The sequence below is a fragment of the Dermacentor andersoni genome, chromosome 1 (assembly GCF_023375885.2).
Source record: "Dermacentor andersoni chromosome 1, qqDerAnde1_hic_scaffold, whole genome shotgun sequence".
NCBI classification, from domain to species: Eukaryota; Metazoa; Arthropoda; class Arachnida; order Ixodida; family Ixodidae; genus Dermacentor; species Dermacentor andersoni.
Genome location: NC_092814.1, coordinates 98,841,841 through 98,864,436, shown reverse-complemented (window position 1 = coordinate 98,864,436; position 22,596 = coordinate 98,841,841). Strand labels below are relative to the sequence as shown.

Here is a 22,596-nt window from a genome sequence, read left to right as displayed (position 1 = left end):
CCCATGCCAGAAAACGCCCGGAGGAGCGAACCATGTAATCGGCCAGCTGTTTATTTATCGTTTCCTCCTCTCTGTAAAACTAATTTTCGAGCAGGAATCCGACCAGTCGCTTCGAGAGTGTTTTATTTGCTGAGATCCCTAGTACGACGTGAAGATGAATGCAACACGCACTGTGTTATTCAAAAGCAAGAACACCAGTCTCAGCTGTTGCATTGTCGAGATGATTAAATTATGGGGTTTCACTTGCCAAAACCACTTCCTGATTATGAGGCACGCCGTAGTGGAGGACTCCGGAAATTTGGACTTCCTGGGGTTCTTTAACGTCCACCTAAATCTAAGTACACGGGTGTTTTCGCATTTCGCCCCCATCTGAATGCGGCCGCTGTGGCCGGGATTCGATCCCGCGACCTCGTGCTCAGCAGCCGAACACCACAGCCACTGAGCAACCTCGGCGGGTAGTCGAGATGATCGTGAACCAAATGCACACTCATCGCGTGCTGAGGAAATTGATGGCAGATCCAATAACGGAAGGTCGGTAGTTCAGGAGCGAGAAAGGTGCCCGTGCGTTTGGATTTAGAAGCGTCATATTCCGACTGGTTTTATTCTTCTTTGTTCATTTCGAGCCGTCGCAGATGAACCGATGACGAGACGGAAACTATACAATATCGGTGTGAAGCTCTCGCTGGCGTTTTTCTCGTATCAAATGTCTCGAATGAGGGCGTGAGCTGCCACATAATCTGATCTCTGGCGCCTGCTCTTGATGTCACCTCAGTACTGTGTATGTGCTTGACGATGAGCCGATGTGTTAAATGCTGCTCGCGCCGATAGGAATCTTTATATTGTCGCTATACTAATGTCAGCTTAATTTTGACCAAGCTCAAACTTGACAACCGTTCTGTAAGGGCTACAGTCGCAACCGGCTACAGTCGTCGAAAGCAAAAGGAGGAGATATAGGGCAAAGCGTAACATTTTAATGGCGGATACATCATGAGTGAGGAATCGACAAAAGAAAAAGGAGGAGATATAGGGCAAAGCGTAACATTTTAATGGCGGATACATCATGAGTGAGGAATCGACAAAAGAAAAAGCGGATAGCAATGGATTATAGCGAACAGAAGTCTCTTACCGTCAGCGCTCTCCCGACTTAAATATTTACGCCTTGAGGGGGAGGGCGGAGGTTTCGAGAAATCTTACCTGTGGGTTAACGTTGAGCCCATGGGTGGATGAATACTCGGCAACGGCTTGTTTGGCTGCTTGTGTACCTGTACATAAAAAGAAGACACGTTCGTTTCCAATAAGCGATACAACAATGTAGCTAGAAAAGACAATTAAACAAATGATGTACTATCGCGAGACATCTCTGGAAGCGGCGAGCTAGACCTTCAAAGTGATTCTCAATTTGTGTCATTTTTCTTTCGCTGCATTCTGTGCAAACGTCTATGACAAAAACACTACTCTTTCACTGCTTAACGCACTGCTTCAGCGTTTTTGCAATTGCGCAAGGGCGCTAAACATAAAGGCGCATGTGTTGCAGCTGTGGCCTAGCGAGGCTGGCTGCAGTTCTTAGTACTTGTTTTTTCGTGAGCACAAGGTTCCTCTGGGAAATCCTCCTCGCCAGGCCGGGGCTGGGGGTCCAAAGAGGCCTCAGCCCCACCCAGCCGCTTCCCTCCCACCCTACGCTTTTCCTTATTCCCCTCTTCCCTCTGAATAATCAATAAAGCTTTTCCTACTTCTCCTCCTCTAAATATTCTTGCGTCCTACATATCGTATTTGTGCGTTTGTGCAATTTGTGCATGCGTTTTAATGTGACCAGCACGTTGATGCACACATTAACGTTCACAGCCGAAGAAGTATGTGTACTTGGTGTTCTCGTGTAGGTACCGTCTACTGGAACACGAGCGAGAATTATTCGCCGACAGCACATGACAGGGACCACGATGTGAAACAGTGTTCATCGCTCACCTGTGCTCGGAATATAGCCGTGGTTCTTCAGGCTGCGAAGGCTGGTCTCAATCGGCGACAGTATCTCCTCGCATGGCACCAAGTTCCCGAACACGGTGGGGTCCCCGATCGAGAGCGAAATTAGCGTTTTGTCGGCGTTGGGAACGAGGCCCGCGTCTTCGACAAAGCCACGAATCGGGTTGTTGGTGTTGGTAGCAAACCGTGACGGTGGAGCATTCCACGAAGTCCGTACTCTCATCCCTACCTTCTTGTTGCAGTTCTGCGAGATAAAAAAGGAAAGCAGTGGCGTGAGTCACCGCAGAACCTACGTATCAAAGACTCGTAGATGCAACGCGCATCTACAGATGCTCTGAAGCAGAGCATATCCTGTAACTTTCGTTATTATTTAAGCCCGTTGGGCGTCTAAGGAAACATATCGTGAACCGACATCATATCTTTCCAATACCTGGGTGTATTAAATGCGAAGCATTTCTTCGCGAATATTTGCTACTTTGACAGTATCTATCTATCTATCTATCTATCTATCTATCTATCTATCTATCTATCTATCTATCTATCTATCTATCTATCTATCTATCTATCTATCTATCTATCTATCTATCTATCTATCTATCTATCTATCTATCTATCTATCTATCTATCTATCTATGTCTGTCTGTCTGTCTGTCTGTCTGTCTGTCTGTCTGTCTGTCTGTCTGTCTGTCTGTCTGTCTGTCTGTCTGTCTGTCTGTCTGTCTGTCTGTCTGTCTGTCTGTCTGTCTGTCTGTCTGTCTGTCTGTCTGTCTGTCTGTCTGTCTGTCTGTCTGTCCGTCCGTCCGTCTACGTCTTGGTGCTCTCATGGTCGTTTCGGTAACATCGTATGTACCAAAAATTTTTCATAGTATGACAGGAGTATTTGACAAACATAAATGATCGATCATGATATGAATATCATGACATGTGTGTCATGTAGGCCGTGAAAGAGCCGCCTACGTCTTGGTGCTTTCATGGTCGTTTCGTTAAATGGGTATGTAAAAAAATGACATAGTATGATAAGAGTGTATGACGAGCATAAATGATAGGTGATGACATGAATGCCGTGACATGCGTGTCATGTAGGTCATGAAACAACCGCCTACGTCTTGGTATGTACCAAAATTGACATAGTATGACAAGACAGTATGACGAACATACATGACCGGTTATGACATGACTGTAGGTCATGAAACGGCCGCCTACGTCTCGGGGCTGATTGTTTCGTTAACTTGGTAGGCTCCCCGCACACTGCTTCGCATAACATCAATTCCCAAAGGGCATGCAATCTGCCGACTTTTTTTGTGTTAAGCTGGTACTGGGAAATATGAGTGAGTGAGTGAGAAAGCTTTATTTCGAATCAGAACGATTCGCGCCCGGCGAGTTAGTGGGCTGGGGCACCCGCCGAGGTTACGGCCAAGAGTTCCTGCCTCTCGGCGGCTTCCTTGGCCCGCTGGACTGCCCAGAGTTGGTCTTCTAGGTTTGAGCTGAGCAGCGCGGCCTGCCATCGCGCGCGGAGGCTGTCGATGGGGGCTGCGCTCGCATTGTCCTGTATTAGTTCCTGGCATTTCCATAGCATGTGTTGTAGCGTGGCTCTGGTGCCACACACTTTGCATCTACCTATTGTGTATATTTCTGGATAAATAGCGTGCATTAGTATCGGGCTCTTGTAGGTTTTGGTTTGTAGTTGTCGCCACTGGACAGCTTGCGATCTAGTGAGTTGTGGATGGGGTGGAGGATAAGTGCATCTTTGCATCTTGTAATGGTTGGTGATGTCGCTGAACCTGGTCAATCTGTCTTCCCATTCCCATACTTCGGAGGGCCCTGTCGAGCGGTCTACGTTCATCGCAGCTCGGAAAGTGAGTCCTCGAGCTACGTTGTGTGCCGCCGCGTTAGGGTTGTCTTCTCCCGTTGAGTCGGTGGTGTGGGCTGGTATCCATAGGATTTGGACGCACCTGTCTTCCCTTGTTGGTTTGCCTTTTATGAGTATGTGTAGCGCCTCAGCTGAGATCCGGCCGTTCACGAAGTTGCGTACTGCCGTCTGGGAATCGCTGGTTATATAGTATGCGTTGGTTTGGGCTATGGCTAACGCTATAGCCGCTTCCTCCGCCGTTTCGATGCGTGTCGTGTTTAGATTCAAGCTTGTGCAGCATTGTCTGTTGTGGTTAAGTACTGCTGCGACAAAGCTGCGTTTGTGTTTGTAACGTGCAGCGTCTATACAAAGACCGCGTCCTGGTTCTTTCCGTAGTTCTTCGTCATGTTTTTTGCCCTGCTTTTTCTCCTGCCCTCGTGGTGCACAGGATGCATATTCTTTGGTAAGGGGGGTACCGTGAGTTTGGCCCTTATTTCCTTGAGTATGTCCCGTTTGTCTTCGTGTTGTGTGTGGTAGCGGATACCCAATTTATCTAGGATATGTCTGTCCGCCGTCGTCTTGGAGAGGCGTTCGTATTGCACTATACGTTGCGCTTCTATTAGCTCCTCTAGCGTGTTGTGCTGTCCCAGCTCTAGGAGTTTCGCCGTGCTCGTGCTTGAAAAGTATTTTTTTAGTTAAAACATCGCGCGAAAGCCAGTCCACCTGCGTTCAGCACATGCAAATGTGTACCACCATGTTCACAGCAAACTTTTTAGCATGATCGAGGTGCTGCCTAGAGCGAGAAAGAAAGAAAGAAAGAAAGAAAGAAAGAAAGAAGGAAAGAAATGCGTAGCTACAGGCAATTAACTGCACCGCTAATTTTCAGCGTGGACATGCAATCGGCGCAGCAAATAAGATAATTGAAAAAATACACCACCACTTCTACTAAAACTGTGTCACACATTTGCTGCTCACAGAGCAAAATTATAGAGGTGATCATGATTAAATTGTGTTGAGCTTTGCACTGGCAAAACAATAACAAAGAACGGAACAAGGACGTGGAGGGACGAAGCGCAAACTACCATTTCGGCTTATGTGAGCATGATAGGGGGAGTGCTTACGCACTGGCCTCTTTCTTTTTCGCTTGCGAGAGCTTCCGATATTTCTCTTTCCGTTTTTGTTTCCGCTTTTCCTATAACTGCGGTCTCGTACAGCAAAACCGAGCACTTACAGTATTTACAGTGGCCCGCCAAGTTTCTAGGCGTTGTTATGAGCTGACACCTGTGCTTATTTTTCCTTAATCTGTCATTTAAGCAGCGTCCGGTCTGACCGATGTACACTTTTCTGTATGTGAGTAGAATGTAATGCACGACACAACTCTTGCATTCGACGTATTTGGTAATATGTTTGGTCTGACAGGCTTCTGTGTTTTCTTGCGTGGCTTCTGCGTTTACTTTCTTGCACATGCCGGTTAATTTTTGTGGTAGTGAGAAAGGCATTTTCACGTCGTGACGTTTGGCTGTCTTCAGCCCGTGCATGTAAGGCAAAACCACTGGCTTCCTTGTTTTTTTTCTTTTCGCTTTTCTTTTTCGTGCTTTTTGCTGCATGCCCCGATTTCCGGCAGCATCTGTTCGCATATTTACGCCAGCAAACTTCTGGGGTATGCCCACTGTTTCGAAGGTGGCTTACTTTAGTTTCAATGCTCTCCCCCCACGGCGTAGTGGCCCGATATGGCGACAGCATGGAGGATACACGCTATGGCGATGCCTCTTTTTATAACATTAGAGCGGCAACAGTCGTACCGCAGAATTTTCTTCTCTCCTCGAGTCTTGTACGACCAGCACGCATGGAAGTCACTTAGGCTTAGGTTCAAGTCAAAATATTGCAGCCGCCCTTCGACTGGCATCACGTGTGTGAACTCGAGACCGTCATGAGTGTTTGCCAACATCCCGACGATAGTATCCTCAGTCAATGTTTCATTCCTTTCTGCTAAGGACGAGGTCGCGGCATCCAATCGCGGCCACGGCGGCCGCATTTCGATGGGAGTGAAATGCGAAGACACCCGTGTACTTAGATTTAGGTACACGGTAAAGAATCCCAGGTGGTCTAAATTTCCGGAGTCCCCCACTACTGCGTGCCTCATAATTAGATCGTGGTTAAGGCACGCAAAACCCCAGAATTAATTTTTTTTTAATTTCTTTCGAGCTTCAACCGAACTAAATAATCGTCTATAGAACTAAACCAGCAGATTATGTCAGTCGCCTGCAACGTACTTGCCAGCTTTCCATCACCAACACTTAAAAACAAGTCAGAAAGTATGGCAGCAATGCAGGAACCTATAGAAATACCGTCCTTTTGTTCATGCATGTAATCACCGTGTTCAGTGTTTTTTTAAACAAAGAAGCGTGTTAGACCAAACATATGATCAACTACGTAGAAATCAAGTGCCGTGTCGTGTATCACATTCCACTCACGTGCGGAAAAATGTACATCGGTCAGATCGGACGCTGTTTAAATTACAGCTTAAAGGAACATAAGCACACGTGTCAGCTCATAACAGCGCCTAGAAACTTGGCGACCCATTGTAAACAGTGTAAGTGCTCGCCTCTGCTAGATAAGACCACGAGACCACAGCTATCGGAAGAGCGAAAACAAAAACGGAAGAAGTATGGGAAACTCTCAGTCCGAAAACAAAGAGACCAGTGCGTAAGCACTCCCGCTATCACGCTTACAGAGGCTGAAATCAAGTTCTCAGGACGGAATTGGCGCAATTGAGCTCTGTGGTTCTGGCTATCGCGTTGTCGCATGACTTATCAGTGTCCGCCCTCCCCCCATCCCCCTTTTCGCTTTGCATATTAACGTGTCCCCTAACAAAAATGAAGAGTTGATTGTTTGCGCTTCGTCCATCCGCGTTCTTGTTCCGTTCTGTGTTATTTTTTTGCCAATGTAAAACTCAGCGCAGCGTAATCTTGAACGTGCACCAACTAGCCCCTTTTATTGCCTTATTTAGAGAGGTGATGTCCTGGCGTTGTGAGACAGTTTTACAGCGAAGCCGTATATAGCTACCCTCCGGTGGTGGTCGATGTCCGTCCCTCTACACGTCGCGTCGACACGAACCTCCCCCCCCCCCCCTTTTCGTCTCCAGTTTCTCGCGAATGCTCTGCATCTTTCAATCTAATGTAGGTATTTTAAGAAAAAAAATGGTATTGAAATTGGCCACCATGAGGACTCTATCCTTACGCGGAGTTTCGTTTACTTGTCATGATTAGTTAGTTCACAGTGAAGTTGTAAACGTTAAATAATTCGCGTCTGCTGTCAATACATGGCCGTCTAGGGAGGGAGTATGGTTACAGAAAACGGCTGTGACTCTTGTTTTACCGAAACCATCCCGAAACAAATTATATGACGATTAAGACGACTCTAACATTACGCCGAGTCTCATTTACTTTTCATAGTTACGTAGCTCACAGTGAAGTTGGAGATATTGTGGAATTCCCGTCTGCCATGCGACGGTACTTGCTCATGTCACTATACTTAATTAAAGAATAAGAATAAATCACTCCACAGTCAAAATATGTATTAGTTGTCTGTGTCCTTTAATAATATATATATATATATATATATATATATATTGACGCAAGATGATTTCAAATTACGCGCGCCAGCCGCTTCCTGCGTCCGTCCAGCTGTTTACTGCTACCTGCGAAAGATAGCGGCAGTGAAGCGGGCAACACGGGCTCGCAATGCACGCGCAATCGGAGCAACGTGCCATACGCGCGGGACACGAGGAAAGAAGAGGTGCGGGTCTCTTGCGAAAAAGACTGTGGACGTTCTAGCGAAACTCTCGTTTAGCTGTTTGTCGGGCACAAGTTCGCCCAAGGTAAATTGATTACAGCACCGTCACTCAACTGTGCGTTACAATATATATATATATATATATATACATATATGCGCTGATTGAGGTGAAAACACCATAGCTTCGCTGCTCGTCCTTCTTCACAGAGTGGAAGGGCTGATGAATTTTTTCTTTGTCTTTTTTTTTTTTTATTCAGGTAAAAGTCAAAAGGCCGATGTTTTAAAAGTAAATAGTATAATGGAATGCGAAACAAATCTCGTCGATCGCGTTCAAAACGCCGTTCACGACTTATTTTTAGAAAAAGAAAAGACCCATTATACGACCTAAGCAGGCTGCTGCGTAATGGAAAGCGTCTACGAATACTGACACACTTGATGCAAAAAATTATCAGACTTGACACCATATATAGCTGGCCATTGTAAAAGATGCGCGTGTGGAACACCTGCGCAAACAACCGAACGTTAAATTTAGGCGCTTTGAGGCGCGTCACAAGCTTTCCATTCTTTTACTCCAGAAGCAGTTAAGAGCTCGAAACTGGGTTTGGCCTGCGTGTCCGTCCGCCTATTCATCTGTGATTCCCTTAGATGATGATTTTCCTATAGTAAGTGGATCTTTTACCGCACAAGTAGAGTTGCCAATAAAGAACGACCACTTTTGGAAGCACCTGAGGACGAATTCACAAATCTTTTTGTTCGTGTTTGTGAAGTGATATTTTCCATTGGCCGACCACATTCGCTGATTTATGTATGTCCAGCATCACGATTGGCTGGCATCTGATTTTACGAATAGATCTAGCTTGAGAGCTTTTTTGTGATATTCGCGAAAACGTTCTTACTAAACAGATATTCGTAAGAGCAGCTGCAAGCCAAAGGTTGTGTTTATTTATGCAAATTACTTGCAGCGCCTAAATAAATGCATTATTACAGGGGGGGGGGGTGTAAAACAGATAATAAATCACAACAATCCATGTGCATACATATATAGACAAAATAATACTATTAACAATGGGAAAGGCTGAATAAATGTTCAAAACGAAGCTATTGAAGTAGGAGAGAAGCAACGCTTATGAGTCGTTCAACAACAAAAATGAGTGCAACGCTTCCTCAACACACGTTTCAATCCTTGGGCAGCTTCTTCAAGGTTTGAATACAGGTCCTGGGCCCATATTCGCAAAAACCTTTTACGCGATAATTGTTCGTAAGAAGAAGCCTCAGCCAATCCTGATGCTGGACATTTTAGAGAATGTGGCCGGCCAATGGCAAATAGCACTTACAAACGGAAAGTCTTGTGAATTCGGCCTCAGATTCTTCAATGAGATAGGGCATACATCAGCGTTTCCCACCTACTTTATTGCGGCCCTCTGTCTTTGAAGATTATAGGCGAGTAGCCTTCTTAAGCCTGTATGTACTAGCAGAGCTTAGTGTATCTCGTTGGGGGTATGGGGGGGGGGGGGTCAAATAGTTTGTTGTTTCTTTGTTTCTTTCTCATTAAATAATGTGATCATTCAGGCGCGTTAATTCGGTCAATGATCTGCCCGGTATAGTAATTTTATCACACTTCTAAGCATCCTTGTTTGTGGGGTTTTATATGCGAAGCTTATTTTGCTGTGTATTTTCTTTTGGTTCGCTTTTGTGCTGAATATATTTGCTTACTGCCAATATAGTGGCTACTTGAAGATATAAGGAAAGAGGGTCCAGGAGGAACATATATTCATGTCGTTCCCCCTGCCTGTTGCTTTACTGCTCTGCTTTGCCTGTTTTATGAGTGCACTATGTGCTTCAGCGTGTCCGCTAGATTCCTCTTTCCTTGTGCACGAGCATTTTTTTTTACGAATTACACACTGAAATGTTACCTGTTAAAACTTGACTCCACAACGAAGGTACAAAGTTTTGTGTCATAAACTGTCGCTTTTGCGATGTACCAGCAAAGATAGAACATTATTTTATCAGTTGGAAAGATGCGACATTATTTTGGGACATACAGCGAAAGATTGAAGAAAGACTTTGCGTTGAATCCGCATAGTGTTCGATATTTGATTGCGCCGTGGCCTTTGATGTATTTTCTTTATTTGAGTGTATAATTTATGCAAAGCACGCATGTCAGACCGCAATGATGAGCCCTTTGTCTCCTTAAAATCCCATTTTAGCCAAATCGTCATCAAAACTATGCAAAAATAGCTTGTTAAAAAAGCAAAAGAAAAATAAAGAACAAGGACATTGTGCATCGATGGTCTCCAAACCATGCATGGCAGTCGGACATATTTTCTTCAAGATGCAACGTAGTCTATGTGTATCGATTGCTCGTGCTCTTCGTGATAACTTCATTTGCTCAACTGTGCCTGCGCTTCCTCTCTGTTGTCTTCTCCTTTACGAATCGTTCCAAAGGACGTTGACCACGCGGTTCGCCAAATACCAAACCACGGCACAGAAGAATATGACAAATATAGTTCGCCGGCACAATGCATGGAGCGAGAAATAAGCGCTCTGTCGAAGTTAAACAGAGCGGCGACGCATTTGTAACAGTTTCAAAATACTTTAGTTATACAGCAACGCACTTTCCAGTTAACTAGCGAAGCATTTGCCGAATTGAAATCGAGCTATAGACTGCGATGACGTATCAGATATCACCAAAAAAGAAGAACACGACAAAGACTCTACTGGCTTGAAGCCACAGAACAAGTACTACTATGTTGTTATCATTACTAATCCAAGCACAATGATCGAAACGGATGGCATCGTGTTTCAAACGTATTCCTGATCGTTACGTTACGTGCTACATATTTAAACTAACAACGACGCATATACCATCTCACAAATAATTTGTAGCGCTGCCGCGGAAACGAGACGTACACTTGCAATATCCTTGCGCAGTGGAATGTAGTTTCGGGCGTAACTGTTTGATTAATGGCAGGATTAAAGAGTTTTGTTTTTGCTTGCTACATGATACGTTACAGCGATACGTGATGTGAAGTGACCTTGGTGCATACACGTCGTGTACGGCGTATTCTGCAACCGTTGAGCAGACGACGCGGCACTGATGAACACATATCAAGGGGCATTCTGCCTTCCTAGCGGCTAAGTAAACGACTTGTGAGATTTAGTATAGTGTCTGCGGCGTTGTGAGCAAAGAAACCGTGTCGGTACCGAAACGCTAGGTAACTTTTGGATTACTGAAATATTTCATTGTCGTTGTCATCGTCGTTGTTGTTGTTGTTGCTGCTGCTGATGTCGCTGTTGTTGTCGTTGTTGTTCTTGTAGTCGTCGTCGTTGTTGTTGCTGTTCTCGTCGTCGCCGTTTTTGCTGCTGTTGTTGCTGTTCTTTTCGTCGTCGTCGTTGTTGTTGTTGCTGCTTTCACGTTATAGATGGAGTGACTACTAACTTCTACCAGTACGGCACGTTACAAGCGGTTTACGTGTCGACGTCTCATCCTCTTCTGCAAACATAGCCGTTTTTCGCGCTAGAAATTTAGTGGTTTTTCGTGCCGTTTATCGTGTGAACTGCTTTTTGGAGTCAAAACGATTCCTATTTTTTTGTAATAGCTACTAGTGCTTCAGATACCGTAAGCACGTTGTTTACTCTTGCCTTCTTTCAGTTAAAAAAGACAATTACCATGGTATCGTCAAATCAAGCCCTTAAAATACAGTTTTCCTCGCCGCTGTCTTCAAAAGCACGACCTAAGATAATTTTATTTTAGGAAAGGCCACTGGGGAAATGCACAAAATTCAGGAAAGAATAGCTACAGCAGCATGCACTCGAACTCTGGTTGCTGGAAAATCCAAGTTACAAGCCTAGCGATGTATTCTTCCATTTTGCAAAATCAGAAATCAGAAATCAGAAAATCTTGCAAACGAAGGGTTAATTTAGTTCCTTAGTTGGCTGCCCCACCACTTAAGAACGCGGATTAATATTCATTACGTCAATTGTTTACTGCTTTCTGCAGGAAAAGAAAGCTAAGTTTATTCCCAGAGCAATTCCTTAAGTGGTGTGCAACGCAGGCGCAATAAAATTTACAAACCTAACGATATTTCTGGTCGCATCCAGAATTTGGTGGTATTTTAGGGATCTCGGGAGCCTCGACCGGCGCGTTTTTGTGGTTTTAGGGGGCTCGGCTTGCGGACTTCCTGATTTTTATTCCGCAACACTGGTCTCAACGCCTAGTTGCACGTCTCACAGGGCACCGACCGCTTTTTATATTTCGCCATATATAATTCTGACAAGGTAAAGTTGTGTATGTATATTACTTGCGCCGCAAGAGAACTGTTTGTCCTTCCCACCATACTTGTACACAACTGTAACGGCACCAAAAACGGTCAAACAAACACAACCATGCATTTCGGTTTTTTCTGCTCTCCTCGTCCTCCTCGATTTCTCTGAAGTCTAGTTTCATCTTCTTCTTCCTTGGGCCTTACACTCCACCAATTTTTATTCCACGCCTATTGTCGCAATAGCGAAGAATGTTGCTTGCGGCTGTGAATGCTAGCTGTCCAATATTGAAATTTACCCAATAATTTTAAGGGGGCACACTTTGCTGTATTGATCTTAGCATTACATTGAAAGGGCCAAGAACCCTTGTATCGTTGCCAGGCACGTACCCAACTGCACCGCAGACTTTTGAAAAGCGAAATGCTCAGACTCCATATATTTTGTCCATGTCTGTTGCACACCTCATTAATTTCGCCGATGAAAAGACTCTTCAAGAACAGGAGACGCTCCGGAGTTATCAAGTCCGACGCCATTTTGAAAAGGCCGCATGTCTACGATTTGGTTTGCGTCTGTGATTGCTGGTCCGTGTGCCTTTGTTGCCAACGGCTGTTCTTTTTTTTAAGTTCTATTCTACTAAAGTAATCTTTATTTTACACTTTCGGCTTCTTTACTTGTTCTTGGTAGTGTTCTTCCTGCGCTACTTTCCTGCGCGAGTCCATTTGACGTGGTTATTTGTTTGCCAAGTAAAGGAGAGGTTTATCGCACAGGCGTACCTGTAAAATACACCTTATTTCATTGCTCTTTCGTGAATTTACGCGTTTTTATGGCGAATGGTGTGTGTTATTCACATTTGTACTACTAAAGATACACCCCCTCATTTGCATAGAAAAGTTACCTTGGTTTGCCGCCCCCCCCCCCCCCCCCCCGAAAAAGAATCTTGGGTACGTGCCTGATCGTTGCCCGGTAGTGTCTTCCGATTTTGTAAAGCAATATCTCCCTATCGAAAAAAAATTAGTATACCCGCTAACTCTCATATGTAATAATAATCTCATATGATTTATGGTAACGTATGAGGTCTTTATATATGTGGCTATATTCATATGGGATGTTTGGATATAGTGTTTATAAGGCACATGTTTTTATTTTCGATAGGGCTGGCCTCCGTGCTTGGTGTCGCTTGCTTCATATCGCATATCGCATGAAATTCATTGCCTTACAATGTCCATTTAAGTCCGCGTTGGTCTTGCACTGTTCAGGCAATCACATTTTGTCGCCAGTTCCAAGTTGTTTGTCAGCTGATAGCGTTGGAATTTCGCCATAAGTAGCAGAACGTGGGCTGCAACGAAGGCGACCGGCCTATGACAAAAAGCACTTACGAACGAAAATATTTGTGAATATGGGTGCAGGTGTCCATGTTATATACTTCTCATTATAGTGTTTAGTTTCACTTTCCCCGTGAGACCGCACTTTCCAAATGAAATAGAGCATCAGCATCTGAGATGGGACAGCCTGCCCGATTTAAGGCTCTGTTGAGCACATGGCCACCTGGTGAAATATTGAATGAAGCCCCTGAAAAGTTTAAGTATGCAAGGAAGGGGGCAGATCTGCCACCCTACCCCTTCTGTTTATTTATGGGGCGTAACCGCCAGTGGTTAAGCTTCATAATTAACTGTATAGCAAAATTTACACGTGAAACGACAGCAAACGGCAAGTGAATTTTTCTGCACTTTACATAGATATGTAGCCTGTATTCGAAAGCTATATGTCGGTTGACAAACACAAGCGAAGGGTAAAAAAAAAAATCGCTTCGCGTGCTTTTACGTGACCTTGCACTAGCCTAGTCAAATTAGACAAACTTCACAAATGTCTGTTTATTCCCTGGATTCCCCATTTACACTCTCAGTCCTTCCCAGCCTACAACGGCGTGGCTTTGCTGTTTTTAAATCGCCTGTGCTTACATTGAAGACACATTAACGAATCCCCCCACCCACTCTTTTTTTTAACCTATTATCAGGATCTTCGGTAACTGTTTGTTAGTTCTATGGGTACACCGAAACAGTCACATACCATTGCGTATTTTGTCGTTTCATTGTGCTAAAACGGCTGTCCCGCGTGTAATGCAAGGCGCGGACAATAGCTGGCCATCGAAATGGAAAATCGCTGGGTACTGATTATGACAGCTGTTAATTGGAGCAGATGCATTCGAAGCCGCTGCTGTGCTTTTTGAAGCATCTATGGTCGCGGTCATGTTCTTATCAATGATAGGCGTATTATATTGCGTGCTATGAGCAGCTCCCCATTTTCTCTTTTCATCCCTTTGTGCCATCACTTCGATCTGATTACGGTTCCTGTCTTTATTTTACATTATTGATCATAGAACGGGTTAAACTAAAATCGCTGACAATAGGCCGAGAACCTCGGCCTTATTGTGGGCAATATCGCAGAGAGAATCCACGTTCCAACGAAAGCGCTTTGAACTACAGTGAAACTATCCAGAATTCAATAGATGTTTCATACATAATCATTGACAGCCTACATAAACCATCCGATCAGCAATTGAAATAGTAAAAGAAAACTTTTACCACTTGCGGCATTCGCCACCTAGCTAATTTAGCCACCCGATTCATGGTCAATCCCCCACTGTGGGTATGCGCCACAACTACTCAGGTCAATAACAACAACAGCGTGGGTCGAATGCAGACCACAGTGTATTGGTATAGCTCAAAGGCCAATGCAGCAATCCTTGTTGTGGGGCCTGCGAGACGTGTCACGCATCTCTTGGAGGCCAGATCAAATAGTAGAAACAGCAAAATATTGACCACCGTTTAATGCCAGTTGCAAGTGATGACGAACCAGTAGAAGAAATAAATGACACGTGTTATCCATGTCACGATGTCGACAACGAAGTGGACACTGGCCCTAACAGAACAACAAGCAATTCAGATTAAGACACGAGTCTAACCGTCTACCATGTTTGTGACGCACCGGCAACCTTACCTAGCTCACATTTTTCGCATTTCTTGTGCCCGATAAAGCATTACAGATTCCGCATCCCCAATTCGTCATCCCTGCTTTCGCATGACGTGTACCCACCAAAGTCATACGACTGACCGAATATATACAGAAGCAATGCCAAATATTTGTAGTCGCTTGAATGCCATCTGTGCACTGCACCCAGTAACTGTTGTCACTGCCACATGCACCACAATCTTCACAAATTCCAACCACGCTTGCAGACTACTGCAAGCGGGGCACTTGCCAATTAACTTGCAAGAAACGCTTTACAAATTTCTCCTCGAAAACCAATAGAAATAATTTGTGCACCTGGAAGCGCGGGACTACCCAGAAATTAATGGGCTGACCAGCTCGGCCGAGTAAGGCTACTCCGGGCGCTGGCTATCCCTAATCCAACCCAGGCGCTGCAGTATCAAGAGGCCGTTCAACGAACCTCAGTGAGGCGGTAGTGCTACAAGCACGGATATATTTTACCATAATTTTAACACAGCGTTTATGGTCATAGCACATCTCATTGAGCATTTTCATTATTTCAATATATTTTACGCAGTTTACAGCGACTGACCTTTAGGCCTTTTTACAGCCATGCTACATCTACCCTTTGCAATTCATATTCCCTTGTCATTGACAATTCATGGTAACTCATTACCCCGTGTATGTCGCCCTTTGGCCATATCTGACCCTTGCAACAATACTCGCACACATCATCAAGAGGCCAGGCGAGTCTTCCCAAAAATATTCACAACACTTCAACGCAGACTTACAAGATGATCACAGTCCAATACTCTACCCACACCTGCTAGACTACACCGTACCTTGGGATCAGCACACTGACCACCTCCTAAATGTAAACGCTGCGGACAACACCCCAACACAGAACACATACACTGCACTGCTATTCCACTCCATCACTCTTACCAACCGAAACCCAAGTCTCCATGCTCCCCAACGCCCAGTTATTCACTCAAAACTCCAAAACACACTATCAAAGCTTCCTTGCTGCGTTCATCGAATCGGTACTGCCGACCGCAGCAAGTGAGGCCCTGGACCGAAGGTTTCTGATAATCTCGTAAAAACTGCTCTGCACTTTTTTTTTTATCTCTCTCTCAGTGAAATGGTGAAGTTTGGAGTTACTCGACACAATAGATGCATGAGTCCGGTACGATCTCTCCAAAGACGTACACCTGGACAGCGCAACACACGGCAGACGTTGCGACGGCCCTGCTAGTCACCCCGGGACTTCGGCTTAAATGTATACGCTTACTGTATGTTTACTCTTCAGGAATGCGAGATTTCGTGGGCGCGCACATCGAGGTACTGTAGCGAGACTGAGAGCACAGACATATGTGATCACAGCCGGTCACGATTACCGCGCACTATCTCAGGATCACGTGCAGCAAAATGAACACCAATTCAGGCTACAGCCGTTTTTTGCAAGTACGTTTATAAAAACTCTAGCAGCGCCTTCGTCGCTCTCTGCTGCGATCACTTATGAGCCTTTACAGAAGGGCTAGCGAGGGTGGAGGTTGCGGCAGCAGCGAAGACAAAGAAAACAGGAGAGTACATGCGGTTGACAAAGTCGCCTAGTGTAATTCCTGTAAGGCTCTGGGGAAGTGGTCATCAACACCTTGTGGACCGCACAACGAAAATTTGCGAGTAATATTAAATATCAAATGAGGCGAAGGAGCGCATAACTATCCCGCTTTGCAAGAATAAGAGCGACAGTCAGGACGGCAACAAATATGGAGTCAAGTTCCATGTCATACGCCATGAACAAATGCGAGGTCATGGATAGATGACTGCGAAAAGAAAGTGGTATCGGACCAAAACAGTTTGAATTATTTCTTGGAAGCATATTACAAATGTAATCTTCCAGAAAATATGAGTGATGAAAAAGTATGAAGAAACACAGCAACAAGCCTACCATTTCTTCGTAGACATGGAGAAATATTATGGCAAATCTCCAAAGACAAGCGGTATGAAAAATTCTTAGAATAAGTAAACCCCAGAAACATAGAATATCAGATGCATAAACATATTGCAGAGCTTCTGTAGTATGCCTGGCGTTCCATGTTGAGGATATTGAAAAAGCTTTGCCACTCTTCTTGCCTACGGCGTTTAAGCAACGCAATTTCTACAGGAAAGCGAGTGTGCGGCCTGCCTGATAGTTCCGACTGGTGAAACGTTCAGCGGCGCAAGGGCGACCTTTTGCAGCTGCCTCGGCGAAACTAGAAGCTTCGAGGTGATAGCGGGGCTCCACCATGGTTCGGTACTAAGCCCTGTTTTTATTGATTTTGGGGACGTTTCAGAGCGATGAACAGAATAAGCACAGGCGCTGAAGACATTGTAGCATACTGAAGGAAATCTTCAGAAATTACTTGTGCCTAAGCAAAACAGTCACAATGCAATGACGTCCAATTGGAAAGAACAGCCGTGGTGGCGTAGTGGCGCTGGCGTCGCGCTAAGCCCCGAGGGCGGGGGAACATATACCGGCCGCGGCGGCCGCATTTCGATGGAAGCGAAGTGCAGAAACCGCCTTGTACCATGCGTAGGGTGCGCGTTACAGAACCCCAGGTGGTCTAAATTAATCCGGAGCCCCCACTACGACGTGTCTGTAATCATATGCTGATTTTGGCGCGGAAAATCCCATAATTTAATTTTTCTTAATTGGGGAGCACGACATTCCACGCAAGAAAATTTAATTGCATCCGTTCAACAATGAATGAAGAAAGGAACATGGAGAGAGAAGCGACTAGCAGAGCTCAGGCTCGATGAAAGAAGCGTGATGTTTTCAAAGGCACATTTGCACCCGGTAGAACAAGAAAGTAATCAAGCGCTCTATCTCGCTGGCCATCGCTAGTAATATGTCCAATATCGCGATTCACCGGTATCTGGTCTTATAGTTACTGTTAGGGCAATAAATTTTCTGTAAACACGGGCCCAGATAGTTTCCGCGCACTTAAGTGATCTCAAAAGTGGTGTCAGGTACGTTTTTAAAGAATGCCACTATAGAGCTCGCGTTGCTTCCTGGACTGATGCTGGATTAGGCTATGCCCACCAGATATTTTCCGCCAAAAGGGTGGAGATCCTAACGATTTACTCAGCAATATATAAGAGAAATGCTTAATCCGCATTTCCCGTGAATTTACTTTTGCCCTGTGGGACTCGAACGTTTTCACCATGTGTCGTTTGCGTTCGTTGTCTCCGGTTATACAGATGCATCTACCGCCTGGGTTATCACGACGTGAGTAAACCATGCTGTACTGTCTGTGGCTAGGCGTAGCATTTGCCGACTCTTATGCTTACCTTATTGGAATGGACGACAGCCCCACGTGCGACACATATGCAGCTTTGAAGAGACACTTGCACACATTATCTGCCTCTGCCCACGCTATAGTGCTGAGAGGCAAGCGATGTCCGGAGTGATGAACCAACTGGACCATCGTCCACTATCAGGACTGAAAGCTCTAGGCCAGTTCTCCCAAAGAACATCCACGAAGAAGGTCTTATTCGCGCTAAGGTTCTTGCAGTCTACGGGACTTCACGATATACTTTAAGAAGGCCGCCCGCTACCACTGTATGTATAAGCGGCTTGTTTGTGGTCGTCTCTCTATCTCTCCCCCTCCTACTCTCTTTTTCTTTTTATCCCCCTAATACTTTTCCCATGCAGGGTAGCCAACCGGAACTACCTCTGGTTAACTTCCCTGCCTTCCCTTGCTTCCTCTCTCTCCCTCTCAATCGGTAGGAATGCAATAAAAGTCGGGCTTGATGGCAAATCTATACGTGGACAGCCTAAGTAGAAGTAGTAGAAACACGCTATTGGGGAAGGTTTTAATGCCAAGAAGTGAGGAACGAGTCGGCGGATGATGGGGTTAATTGTACTAACAGATGTAAACAGTGGCTCATATAAAAACTTACCGTAGCTGAGAGGACGAGAGGTCCCTCATGCAGGAAGTGGAACTGAAGTTTGATCCAAAGCACACGCTTATCGAGATCAGCATTCGTGCTGTGTGTTATGGATATTTTGAAATAAACAACAGCATCAGCACGAATTTGTTACTAATGGCTACACATGGCAACCGAGCAGTCATTGCCATAAATGGACGACATTCTAATCTTGCCGACACGTGTGCGCAAGTTTGAATTTCAGTTTAGTGTAACGGTATCGGGCTTGTCACATAGATCTAAATGGATGTTTATTCGCTGTCTGGCTAGTTTCCTGTTTCACTGGAAGAAGGTGAAAAAAAGGCAAAAAGGAAAAGTGTAGTACCTCCATTTCCCGTGACGCACACGCGCATTCTTCTGCATATACGTCGTATATGTCACTTCCTTGATGCTCCTTTGGCGTCACCTCTGCACCTCACGCCCCCTACAGCGAATGCCCTCATTAAGCTGTTCATCTGTTCCTCTCACAGGAGACCGGGCTTGTGCGTGGATGCGCGGGCGGGCGGGCGGGCGTATCCATGCACGCAATGGGTACACAGTAAAACATTCTTGTAGTTAAGAGTATTGATTCTATCATCACCCTTAGTTGCAAAAATAGTCCGTGATTACGCCCAAGAATTTCTCAAGAGACCGTTTCTCCTCACAATAGCAAAAATAGTCCGTGATTACGCCCAAGAATTTCTCAAGAGACCGTTTCTCCTCACAATAGCCTTATCATCGATTTAAAAAAATATGCGTTTAATTCGACGTCTTTGGCTGTAAGGTGCTAAAGTGTTGTCTGTACACTGCTTCCTTCGGCTCTTGTCAGGAACTCCTCAACCGGCGCAGACAATCTAGTCGCGCTTCTGACTCTCCCGTGCGTTCAGTGCGCTGCTAAATACATCAAGAACTAATCTGTGATTTGCTTGGGGTTTTGATAATCTCGTCACCGTTGTCAATATGATCCTCAGGCAGAGCCGAATCATGCAGATTTCACCACGTATATGCCAACTGACCGCACGCCAGTTTTGGGGCTCCAGCCCCGCAATGGAGCTTTCTAGAAATGCGCGCGCACCGTCAGCGGCGGCATCACTGGTGGTTATGCGCGAGGCATTTGTGGGAGCGCCGGATCGCGCGCAGCTTGCACGCTGCAGGCAAGGCGAACAGGCGATTCTCTGGCGCTTGACTTCCCATGCTGCCTTGCGGCCGCCGCTGACGGTGCGCGCGCATTTCTGGAAAGCTCCATTCAGCAAGGGCTCTCCGTTTCACTGTGCGCATGAAACTTAGAAGTTGGTCCATATCGTGCGCAAGGCACTACGTGCGCCGCCCGTACCTTGCCCGCACTTCGTGTAGACAGTCACTGCAGATACTATGCCAGGCAGCCCAGTGGCAATCGCGTGTCTTTACTTCCAGCAAGCCTTCCCCAAGCGTGGAGCATATAGGCTACCGGCACGTCACTCAGGCCGATCTCTTCACCTTTGTCGAAGTGACCGCCACGCCTCCCGCCACTTTTTAAGGACATGATTCAGTGCGAGGACACAACCCCCAAGCAGAACACACATAGAAACACGTCACGTACGCCACACGTGGGTGATTAGAAAATAATAGAAACGAGCAGAAGGAACCATTACATTATGCCGGCCATTTTCCTGCGATAAACTATACATTATACAAAGGGGAACACGCGTTAAAACTAGATAATGGAAACGTAGCGCGACTTTAAAAGGGTCACCTGATTCCCACTGGGCCTCCAACACGTGTGGGGTGCATGCCATGAGTTATAGGGTGTTCTATGTTGTATAACAGCAACGACCTAACCACTTGTGAACCGACAGAGACTTTTTTTTCTTTTTTATGTTAGGCCACTTTGCTATCAGGTTTCTTTTTATATAACGGGCATTCCAACTAATTTTAGCCAAGGTTTATAAATATGCCTAAGCACTTGAGAACGCGCCCAAATTCATGTAGTCGGTAATTGTTTGGTGCAAGCGACACTATATTTGGCAAGAATAATAATTAGGCAAGAATAATGAGCCAACTTCCCAATTATTATAATAATTTTAGGAAGATTAAAACTTCCAATCAGAATGTTTAGAGGCCCTTCTAGGAAACGCCTAATTTAGCAGCCTTTAAGTTCCTACTTGTTGCGTAATCATTTTTTCTGCGTTCCGAGTAATATGAAAAAAAAAAAGAAAACACCTGACATGCCTGTTCGCGCGGCGCGATTCCAGTGCTCTCAAACGTGCCGCTTATGAAGGAACAGCCCATTTAGCCTAGTGCGCTGTGATAAGCAGATAATGATCTGCTTAAGATAATGATCGCTGCAAGTGTAAATGGCGCAGCCAATGCCGGAATCGCTGCCCTGTCACTTTTTTATGCGCCATCGCACAAACTAAGTGCGCTCGGCAGCTCGGGAGGTCATGCTATCTACGAGGTCTGCCCCAAAAGTTCGTGCAGTACGTTAAAAAAATTCATTTGCCAACTTTCAGATACATGAATATGGCCACCTTCAAAATATGGTCACCTTCAAACCTTAGCGGCCTTTCCGGAAACGTTGGACCCACTACAGTTCTTTCCTTTAGGGCATCCTTTCCGTAGATCTTTTGCAACATTTTATGAACTTCTGCAACATTTTTACCAATTTCACAAGAAACTTCATGTAGCCCCTTTATTCCGTTTGTTCGTCGCTATCAACTTATACAAATACAAAAGATTGGTTGCAAAAGAAGGTCGCGCATCAAATTCTGCCTTGTCATACAACAGTTCGGCTCGTACTAGATGTCAATCGGGTTCTTTCGAGTGGAAAGAGTGAGAGAGAGAGAGCAGCGACGCTACATCCTCTCCCACTTTTTTGCTGGCTCTCTGCCCGAACCTTTGGAACGGGCCATCGTAAATACATCGAACTGACGAAATCGTTTTTCTCGGCAACCATTGTAGCTATTTGTTTCATTTAAAAGAAGACGTTAAAATCTAGTAACTGTATGAAGGGGATTTTCAATTTATACCATCAGTTTTGTACCATCAATACTGGAAGTTCCTTTCAAGTGGACATGCCTTGCAAACTCACCGACTACAATTCGTAAATTGCAGATTTGCCTAAAGTAATTAATTGATAAGTTAATTAGCGAATTTTCGTTAATTCCTTGAATATGTGTTTTGATTTCTCGTTCCCCCTGGTTCGCCTCTTCGATTAATCCAGGCTCAAGGACAAGAACTATGCTATCTGCCACAGGCGATCTATAATAATTCCGTAAAAGTTAACCCTTTGTTGCATGCTGTCCACCACAGTGAAGAAATTTCGGTTATTTTTGGAGCAAGTATAGTGCTCCTAAAATACACAGGGCATGTGAACCGCTCTTGCTCCCCCCCTCCCCTTAATTTCTGCGCATCAGGCGTGACTTGAAGCGGCATGCAACAACAATCGCCTGCCCAGCCACCCACTCCCTTGTCGAAAGCGCCCCCCCCCCCCCCCCCCACCGAAAATAAGTTAAATTTCGGGGTTTTACGTGCCAAACCCACGATCTGATTATGAGGCATGTCGTAGTGGGGGAATCCCGGTTAACTTGGACCACCTGGGCTTCTTTAACGTGCGCCTAAATCTAAGTACGTGGGTGTTCTTGCATTTCGCCCCCATCAAAACGTGGCCGCCGTAGCTGGGATTGATCCCACGACTTCATGCTTAGCAACGCAACACCATAGCCACTAAGCACCCACGGTGGGTCAAAATAAATTCCTGGCTACGCCACTGCAAGGTACCTTTGCGCATTACCGAC

The 22,596-nt window shown here is 45.3% G+C and overlaps 1 protein-coding gene across 2 annotated transcripts in view; it reads right to left on the bottom strand.

The window, feature by feature from the left end:
• Nucleotides 1-22,596, bottom strand: part of LOC126545385 (tyrosine aminotransferase-like) — a 97,011-nt gene that overhangs the window by 16,922 nt on the left and 57,493 nt on the right. For both annotated transcript variants that reach the window (XM_050193225.3, XM_050193224.2), the window contains exons 2-3: nt 1,963-2,221; nt 1,195-1,262 (exon numbers count right to left, since the gene is read on the bottom strand). In XM_050193225.3, coding sequence (XP_050049182.1) covers nt 1,195-1,262; nt 1,963-2,200 — 306 coding nt within the window. In that variant the 5' untranslated portion in view covers nt 2,201-2,221. The remainder of the gene's footprint in view (nt 1-1,194; nt 1,263-1,962; nt 2,222-22,596) is intronic.